Source organism: Lactuca serriola, chromosome 3 (genome assembly GCF_051521515.1).
Source record: "Lactuca serriola cultivar US96UC23 chromosome 3, Lser_US96UC23_V15, whole genome shotgun sequence".
Taxonomy (NCBI): domain Eukaryota; kingdom Viridiplantae; phylum Streptophyta; class Magnoliopsida; order Asterales; family Asteraceae; genus Lactuca; species Lactuca serriola.
In genome coordinates, this window is record NC_136410.1 from 272,131,525 (window position 1) to 272,141,527 (window position 10,003).

The 10,003-nt window shown below is 37.8% G+C and overlaps 1 protein-coding gene across 1 annotated transcript; it reads right to left on the reverse strand.

The window, feature by feature from the left end:
- Positions 1 to 9,207: 9,207 nt before the first annotated feature.
- On the reverse strand, positions 9,208 to 9,645 carry LOC145096249 (uncharacterized). Its single transcript, XM_079034005.1, has one exon. The coding sequence runs from the start codon at positions 9,643 to 9,645 to the stop codon at positions 9,208 to 9,210; it is 438 nt and encodes a 145-aa protein (XP_078890131.1).
- Positions 9,646 to 10,003: the final 358 nt, after the last annotated feature.

Here is a 10,003-nt window from a genome sequence, read left to right on the forward strand (position 1 = left end):
ACAAGAAATCATCCAAAAAATCAAATTCTTGGTGATCCACAAGCAGGTATAATGACAAGGGCACAACTTCATGCACGAAATGAGGTATTGAATAATCATCAAGAGTTATGCATGTTTAATGTTTTTATTTCCAAAATCGAACCAAAGACAGTTAAGGTTGCAATGGAACACTCTGATTGGGTTGTTGCTATGCAAGCTGAATTGTCTGAATTCGAAAGAAACAAGGTTTGGAGATTAATTCCAAAACGTGTTGATGTGTCAATTGTTGGACTCAAATGGATTTATAAAAACAAAACTGACAAAGATGGAAACATTATTCGAAATAAGGCTAGACTTGTTGTTAAAGGATATTCTCAACAAGAAGGAATTGATTACGAAGAAACATTTGCCCCTGTCGCAAGACTCGAGGCTGTTCGTATTTTTCTGGCTTTTGCAGCTCATAAAGATTTCAATGTCTATCAAATGGATGTAAAATGTGCATTCTTAAATGGAGAACTCGAAGAAACGGTATATGTTGAACAACCACCAGGTTTTATAAACACAGAACATCCTGATCATGTTTATATTTTAGATAAAGCTGTATATGGGTTAAAACAAGCACCAAGAGCATGGTATGCTAGTCTAACATCATTTTTGAAACAATCTAAATTTAAACAAGGATCAGTTGATCCCACTTTATTTCGAAAGAAAATTGGAAATCATCTGATGCTTCTTCAAATTTATGTTGATGATATAATTTTTGGCTCAACTGACCCTGCTTTATCTAAAGAATTCGAAGACCTGATGAAAAGCAAATTTGAAATGAGTATGATGGGCAAAATTAATAACTTTTTGGGTTTGAATATTCGTCAAAACAGGGAAGGCATCTTCATTAATCAGGAGAAATATACGAAGAATTTGTTAGAAATGTTTGGAATGACGAATAGCACAAGGTTACGAATACCAATGGCAACGGGCATAAAGCTAACTCCTTCGTTAGATAAATCTGTTGTTGATATCACTCTGTATCGAAGCATGATTGGGTCTTTATTGTATTTAACTACAAGTAGACCTGATATTATGTTTTCTGTTTGTAATTGTGCAAGGTATCAATTGAATCCACGTGAACCACATCTAACAGCAGTGAAGAATATTTTTCGATATTTGAAAGGAACTACTTCGTTAGGTTTATGGTATCCTTCGAAAACAGGTTTCTTTGTACAAGCTTATTCGGATGCGGATCTTGGAGGATGCAGTCTTGATCGTAAAAGCACAACTGGTGGGTGTTAATTACTAGATGGAAAGTTGGTCAGTTGGCAATCGAAGAAGCAAACATGTGTTTCAATATCTACCGCTGAAGCTGAATATGTTACTGCAGTTGCGTGTACATCACAAATAATTTAGATTCAAAGTCAATTAAGAGATTATGCAATTAATATGAAAAAGATTCCTTTATATTGTGATTCACAAAGTGCAATAAGAATTTTTCATAATCCTGTGCAGCATTCGAAGACTAAGCACATTGCTCTTCGATATCATTTCATCAAAGATCATGTTGAAGATGGAAATATTGAAGTTCATTTTGTGAAAACAACAGAACAATTGGCAGATATTTTTACAAAGGCATTGGATGAAAAATCATTTCTTCGTATCTTAGAAGGATTGGGTATGATTAATGGAAATTCACTTCTATGTGATAAAAGCGAAGAATGATGGGTCTGAATCATTTGGTGTACGAACGGAAAGGGTGATTCAGTGTTCAGAGGTTACTGTTCATGGTCAACGCTTTGAACGCTTCGCATTCGGAAGATTTATTCCTTGTTGAAATACATAATCAGAGATTACTGTTCAAGTCAACGGTTCGAATGCTTCGTATTTGTACATATTTCAACTAAGGTCAGATTTTTAGTTTGTTTAATTTTTTTTTTTGAAAAACCTGAAAAATCAAAAATATTTTCTTTTATTGAAAAATTAAAAATCCAAAAAGATTTTGTTTCGGTTTGCTTATAATTTTTTTTTTTGAAAAATTTCAAAAGTACCAAAAATATTTTTTGTTCTCTTTGGTTTTAACTTGTGTATTGTGAGTTTTGTCAAGTTTCAAATACGAAGGATTCATGTGTTTGGTTTCTATGGAAAGGTATGATCTCGATACACTTTGGATTAGTTAGGATGTCCCTAAAAGCATGTTGCTGCATGTTGTCTCAAGCCTCGTATGATTCTATGTATGGGAAATGAAAGCCTTGATGAAATTATGTCATGAAAATTTCTTCCCAACAAGGCTTGTATTTGCATAAATCAACAAGAGCTACCTTACTCTTCTCAAATGAGTTAAGAGTTTTCTGTTTTGTCCATTATAATAAAGGTACACTTCGATTCTTATCCAATCTTTTTATACCAAACAATTCTTACATTCCAAATTTTCGAAGCGATTTGTCCTTGAGGTCTTTGATCAAACCAATCAAAACCTAGACAAATCACAAGTCTGTGTTTATGATCTAACATCATGAGTCCGTGATGGAAGTGAAACCCAAAATATCATCAACCTTAAGGAATTGACGAGGAACCATGTTCCAGATCTTACGAAGCATTTGTTTCAGTACCTTTTATACTCAAAAGCATATTCATTTCTTTTGAGTGATCTTAATCAAACATTCGAAAACTACGATGTTTGTTCCCAACAAGATCAGGCATAAATTTTTTTTATGAATATGATTTCTGTGTGAGTATATTTTCAAACTTCTAGTTACTTTGAATATCATTCGCAACCAAGTTGTCACTGACTACATTGGTTATACAACTAAATTTGTTTACAATTTATCACCTTATGTTAAGGTTGACATGTAACGAAATTTTCGAAGCCACCCATTTGCCTTATAAAAGAAACCCTTCGAAACTTCTCTACAAGTTATCGATTGTAATTCACGGGAAACCTAGCAAGCTGTCAATTATCTCTCTTGATAATTTTCGAAGATATCTTTGCCGGGGATTAAACTGTTTTTGTGTCAAAATAAATTTTTGACATCACAAGTTTTCCAAAAAAAAATTTCTTTGTTTCTCAACTAATTTCTTTTGGAACACATCACACACGAAATCCTTGAGGTTTGAGTAAAACCAACTTAAACTGATGATTTTAAAATTCTAGCATATGACTTCGCTTTCTAAACCTCAAAGTGAAAGAGCCTGACCTCTATTCCGAAGGCATCCGACGGTTACAATTCTCATGGGGAATATCAAACAGTCTTGTCTCTTGGTGACGCATGGTGTATGATAAGCGTGAAAGGCGTGTTGACAGTTACGATTGTTACTTTTTGATGAGTACATTTCGTATTTCAAGGTGCCATGTCAGCAAGCATTTATTGTATCCCGCTTCAAGTTCAAAATTCTAGGGTTACATATAAAAGGGCAAATCAGAACTCAATAACACTTTATGCGATCAAACCTTCTGTAACACAAAATTCTCTTTGCAATTAATCTTCTTCAAACGTTCTTTGCTCTAATCATCAACAATGGCGACTACTTCATCACCAACCACAGGCGAAATAATTAGCGTTCCGATTCTAAAGATCCAGGGTTCCAACTACCAAGTAGAATCGGATTTGTCAAAGTATCCGGAGGAACTTCAAATGCTTGTGGTTGCTTTACAGAATTCAGTTCTGTCTAAAGCAATGTTTGATTCCTTTGTTGCTCCGATGTCTTGGCTATCAAAGGCGGGTTCTACTGCATCATACAACAAGGAGACAGGTTGTGTGGAATTCACAATGGTGAATGATACGAGAATTAGGGTCTCCAAGCGTTTATTTTTGCTAGATTTTGGGAATTCCAAATTCTGGTCCTTATGATGAACTTTCTTCTTCTCAAGTGGTGTTCATGTTCAACGAGATGGGCCATCAACCTCCTTTGACGCGTATCAGTGATTTCAAGAAGTCGGGATTTACCTACAATATTGAATTTTTTGTTTGGCATCTTCCTTCGATGTCTTACTGGAAGAACTGTGGGTCTTGATAAAGGAAGGATGGAGGTGTATGCAATGGTAACTAGATTGTATTACGATCTGCAAGTAGATTACTCTGAACAATTATGGACAGAGTTCTTAACTAGCATTTCGAAGACGAGTGCTAAGCAGGGGATTTCTTGTGCTCGTTATTGGAGTCTGAGAGTACAATATGTTTATCAGAAGGAGAAAATCGAAGTTCCGGAATACGAAGAAAAAGCGGTGTTTCACATGTATGGTAGTCCGAAGGAGGTGCATGATGATCTGGCTATCTTTACAACAATAGCTTGCATTCCGGATGCAATGGTTAAGAAGGTGGATCCAACGAATAGTGTTTTGGTGTCATATTTGCAATCTATTGACACAACTGTCGTTACTGGTATGTTACAACACGAAGAGAAGAAGAAGTCTAAGAAATCGAAGAAGACAGAGGGTGGGTCTTCAGAAAAAGGGGTGAAAGCAGAACCAAAGGATCAAGAGCCAATAGCTACATCTGGTACTGTCGAAGAGGTGTCTCCAATTTTAACCTCAGTGGTTGATACACCAGTAATCGAAGCGTCTCCATCAAAAGAAACGATTCCTTCGAAGACGGGTGCTTTTCGACGTATCAAAATCAAGAGAAAATCTCAGTTGGTGAAGAAAACACAGGTTACACATCAAGGGGTCACAGTTAGAGAAATTCCAGCTCCGGTGTCTCCATCTTCTAAGAAACGAAGGGCTGAAGATATGGCAAAATTTTTGAAGAAAACCCAACGAATCGAAGAAGTAGATCAAGTTCCTGAGACACCCGAAGATGAAATTCCTAAAGAAGTAGATATCAGTCAGACTATTGATATATCGAAGCCTGCTGATGTGAAGCTTATTGAACCAACTTCTTTACCTCAGGTTACATCCACAACTGATTCTCCAACATTTCAATCTATTATGGATCAACCATTTACCACTATCTTCTCAACTCAATCAACTGATCCACCCAATCCATCCTCACCTATTGCTGATACCATGGCTATTGATGATGAAACTGATAACGAAGGCTTTGGAGGAACGTTCGAAGCGCTTCCTTTTGATAAAGCCGAAGAAGATTTTCCTGATCATATGCTGATGACCATGAAGCAGTTCAAGATTTTGAATTCGAAATTGAATTCTATCTTGCAATCTCAAGCAGATGTGGGAAGTGCTGGAGTTACCATCATGGTAGTTGATTCCATAATGAAGGAAATGGAAGGCAGTGTTATTTCGAAGGCATCTGGATTAATTCGTGATTCTGAAAGATGAGTTCTTAAGAAGACTGATCAGATTGATAGTTCTACAGAGAATCGAATCAATTCCCTGAAGTCTAATTTTATGAAGGAGGTGAAGGATTTGAACATTGTTATGAAGGAGCGTCATGTGCTCTTTGTACAAGAAGTTAAGAAGGTACATGAAGATGTTAACATGCAAATTCGCGAACTTCGTGAAGACATGACGAAGGAGGTTCTGAATATTCAGCAAGGGTATGAATCAGCACATCAGAAGATCGACATTATTTGTGATGCGGTTGTTCAGTGTGTTAAAATTTTTTGAGCAGATGAATCCTCAGATGATCTCTCTTTCTGCCAAAGTAGAACAAAATTTTGGAGAGTTGGTCAAATTGTTGAAAGAACTCCAAGACCTGTCTTCGAAATCTACCTGTCCAATTGTTTCTCAAGAATTTCTTTCTCAGAACTTTACACATTTCGAAGCCATCTTACACAAACACCTTGCTCCATTACTTCGAATTTCAAGCCTTTTACCAAACGTATCAGATGCCCCACCTGCTATCACAGGGGTGCAAGGGGGAGAAAAGGTTGGTCATACAAAGGCTGGGGAACATGTGAAGACAACTGAGGATACGAAGGTAGTAGGAAAAGTGTATCCTTCGAAAGTGGTTGTAAAGCCAACTGTTGTTTCAGCTGCCCCAGTCATTTTGACTGTGACTACAACAGTTCCAATTTCAAAACATATGTCAATAGGTATTGTAATTGAGAAACAGAGCGATGTCTCTTCGTCAAAGAATATAGCTCCTTCAAATGTTAAAGACAAGGGAAAAGGAGTTATGGTTGAGAAGTCTAATAAAGAGAAGAAAGTTGAGGTGGCAGCTGAGGTTGAGAGAATGAGGCATGTTCAAAGTATAATGAGACAAAGAGCTTTGGATGAGTCGAATGTTGATAAGGGTGATCCTTCGAAAGTATTCAATTACGAAACAATAGAATCCAGGGGGAAGTTTGATCACATGTATTCTTTTGAAAAGATTCCGAAGAAGAGCTTTGTGGTGACGAACATAGATTTTGGTCAACTTGATTTTCCAATCAATGAAATGATGTTCGTTATGCCACAGTTCAAGGCTGAAACAAAAACAATGGATATTGAAGAGGGAAAGAAGATGAAGATAAGATTTCATGATGTATTAGCAAAGGCTCAAGAAGAAGTATGGTTCTTGGAGAAGATCAAGAAGGTGATATCTATAAAAAGGGATGTCATTTTCGAAGGGAAGTTTCAAAATCTGAAGTACATTGTGGCAAGAGCAAGTGGAAAGTTACAAGAATTTACTGTGGCAGACTTTCCTTTGATGAACACTTATGATCTCATCAACGTTGCCTTGATGCTTAAAGACAAGTCATTTTCTTATCTCCAAGAAACAGAACCAGATGTTTTCAGTCTTGGGTGTAGACACATAAAAATATTTTTGGAGAATTATTTTGAGTGCTTAGCTCAAACTGATGTCGAACTTGCTACTGTTAAAGGTTTCGACATAACTGCACCAATGGCACCTTCGAAGAAGCAGAATGAGTTGAAAAAGTACGAAGACGGTGAAATATGTTTAAAGCCATTGGGGATTGTTTTTGCAGGAAAAGACAAAGCTGGAAGAGCTAAAATGTTCTTATTTCAAACTTCCGAAGTGGAGAGATACACAAATTCACAATATATGAACTTAATTGTTCGTATGAATCATTGCAAGAAGAACTCGGAAGGAGACAAGAAAGAGATAAAGAAAGTTATCTCTTGGTACATGGAAATCCGAAGAGTGCTGATGTATGCTGTTCAATCACTTACGTCTTGAGGACTTCGAACTTTACTCCAAAGGGGGAGATTGTTAGGGCTTAAATGTTGTAATAGTCGAAGTGTCAGCTAGATTGTTAAGAAGTTTATTTTGTCTACGTAAGAAGGGTCTTCGGATGTAATGCTATTTGTACTAAGGCATTATAAAGAGTAGTCTTAATGTCTAGTCCTTAGTATTTTTATGCTTTTGTTCTCCTATAAATAGGGGTCTGTACTAAGTGAGTAGAAGAACTTTTCACTCAGTCTTTACAGATTATTCATTGTACTCTGTAAATTCAAAAGCATAATATGAGCTGAACAAATATTATAATTACTCTTGTGTTCATCGTTTTTCTTCTTTCTGAGTTCATACTTGAATTGATCTTAAACTCGATTACAAATCTCATCAGGTGTCCCATGCCTTATGAAAGTCTATTACACAAGCCTGCAACATGTCTTCTAGGGTTTGAATAGTTCTCTCACTCTGTCCGTCAGTTTGTGGGTGGTAGGCTGTACTCATGTCTAGCCTAGTTCCCAAGGATTTCTGTAGTGATTGCCAGAACTGTGAAGTGAAGCAACTATCCCTGTCTGAGATAATAGATATCGACACTCCATGAAGTCACACGATTTCCCAGATGTAAGTTCTTGTCAGTTTCTCCATTTTATCAGTCTCCTTGATTGGCAAGAAGTGGGTAGACTTGGTTAGTATGTCAACGATCACCCATATGGTATCGTGACCACCTTGTGTCTTGGGTAGTGTGGTTATGAAATCCATGGTAATCTGTTCCCACTTCCACTCAGGTATTTCAGGCTGTTGCAATAGACCTGAGGTTTTTTGATATTCTTCTTTGATCTTGCCACAAGTTAGGCATTTGCTCACGTAGGTCGCAATTTCTGCTTTCATGTTTGGCCACTAATAGAGTTGTTTGAGATCCAGATACATCTTATCTGATCTTGGATGTATGGAGTATCGAGTCTTGTGTGCTTCATTCATAACCACTTCTCTGAATCCACCAAATTTCGGTGTCCATATTCGATTCATGAGATAACAAACTCCTTTCGTCCGAGGGTATCTGCCACTACATTGGCCTTTAAGGGATGATAATTAATTTCTCATTCGTAGTCATTGAGTAGTTCTACCCATCGACGATTCCTCATATTTAGCTCCTTCTGATCGAATATATGCTGAAGGCTCTTGTGGTCTGTGAAGATGGTGCATTTTGTAACGTATAGGTAGTGCCTCCAAATTTTTAGAGCGAAGACTACAGTTCCAAGATCCTGGTCGTGGGCAGTTTAGTTTTCCTCGTCGGTTTTTAATTGTCGTGAAGCGTAAGCAATAACCTTCCCTCGTTGCATCAGCACACAACCCAGCCCTTGATTGGACGCATCACAATATACTACAAAGTCTTTTGTCCCTTCTGGAAGAGACAAAATGGGTGCGCTGCACAGGGCTTGCTTTAGAGTTTGAAATGCAGCATCTTGTTTTTCTCCCCAGTTGAAGGTTATGCCCTTTTGATTCAGGGTATTAAGGGTTTGGCGATACTGGAAAACTTTTGTATGAATCTGCGGTAATAGCTAGCAAGGCCTAAAAATTGGCGAATTTTTGTTGGCGTCTTCGGTGCTGACCAATTTTTGATTACTTTGATTTTGGAAGGGTCCACGTGAATCACTTCTTCGCTAACCACATGACCTAGGAAATCTACTTTCCTGATCTAAAACTCGCACTTTGAGAACTTCACGTATAGCTTTTCTGCTCGTAGTGTCTCCAAGACTTGTCTAAGATGCTGACCATGTTCTTCTTTACTCCTTGAGTAGATGAGTATATCATCTATGAACACGATCACAATTTTTTGCAGGAAAGAACGACATACCCAGTTCATTAAGTTCATGAAAACGGTGGGTGCATCAGTTAGTCCGAAAGGCATCACTACAAATTCATAGTGACAATATCTAGTCAGGAATGTCGTTTTAGGAACATCACTTTCCAGGAATCTTAGTTGATGATATCCGGATCTTAGGTCGATTTTTGAGAAGTAATTTGCTTCTTGGAGTTAATCGAACAGATCGTCTATTCGTGGCAAAGGGTATCGGTTCTTTATGGTGAGTTTGTTTAGCTCACGATAGTCGATGCACAATTTGAACGATCGATCTTTATTCTTCATGAACAGGACTGGTGCTCCCTAAGGTGAAAAGCTTGGCCTGATAAATCCTTTGCGGAGTAGTTCATTTAGTTGACTGGATAATTTTTGCATCTCTGTAGGGGCTAAACGATACAGTGCCTTGGCTACGGGGGTGGCTCCAGGAATTAAGTGAATTCTGAATTCAACTTGCCTTTTAGGTGGTACTCCTGGAAGATCATCGGGAAATATGTCGAGAAAATTATAGACATCAGGAACGCTCCTGATGTCTTCTACTTCTCGCTTTACATCCACCACGTGTGCCAAGAATGCATGGCATTCCTTGCGCAAATATTTTTGAACTTTGACGCAAGAAATGATACGAAGATTTGTATTGGGTTTATCGCCATAAATAACGAGGGCTTCGCCATATGGCAGATTAAGGCGAACGACCTTTTCGTAACGTAAAATGCCCGCACGATAAGAACTCAACCAATCCATGCCTATGATAACGTCGAAACTTTTTATTGAAACCGGCATCAGGTTGATTGAAAAAGAATTGTTTTTAGTGCGAGGGTACAGTTTAGGTATATATCTTTAGCGCCTTCTGTTTTTCCGTTAGCGATTTCTACTATGAATGTTTCATTTAATGGTTGAGGTGTTTGTTTGAGCAGATTTTTAAACTTGTGACTCACAAAACTCCTCTCCGCTCCACTATCAAATAGAATGTATGCATAAGAGTTATCGAGGAGAAACGTACCCGTAACCACTGTGGGATCTACAATGGCTTCCTCGTGTCCCATTGTGAAAACTATGCCTCCTCCACCAACATTCCTATTGTTTGCCTTCGGGCGGTCCC

What these genes read in the sequence shown, in the direction of transcription:
- LOC145096249 (XM_079034005.1), bottom strand. Translation starts at nt 9,645, where the DNA reads ATGGATTGGTTGAGTTCTTATCGTGCGGGCATTTTACGTTACGAAAAG.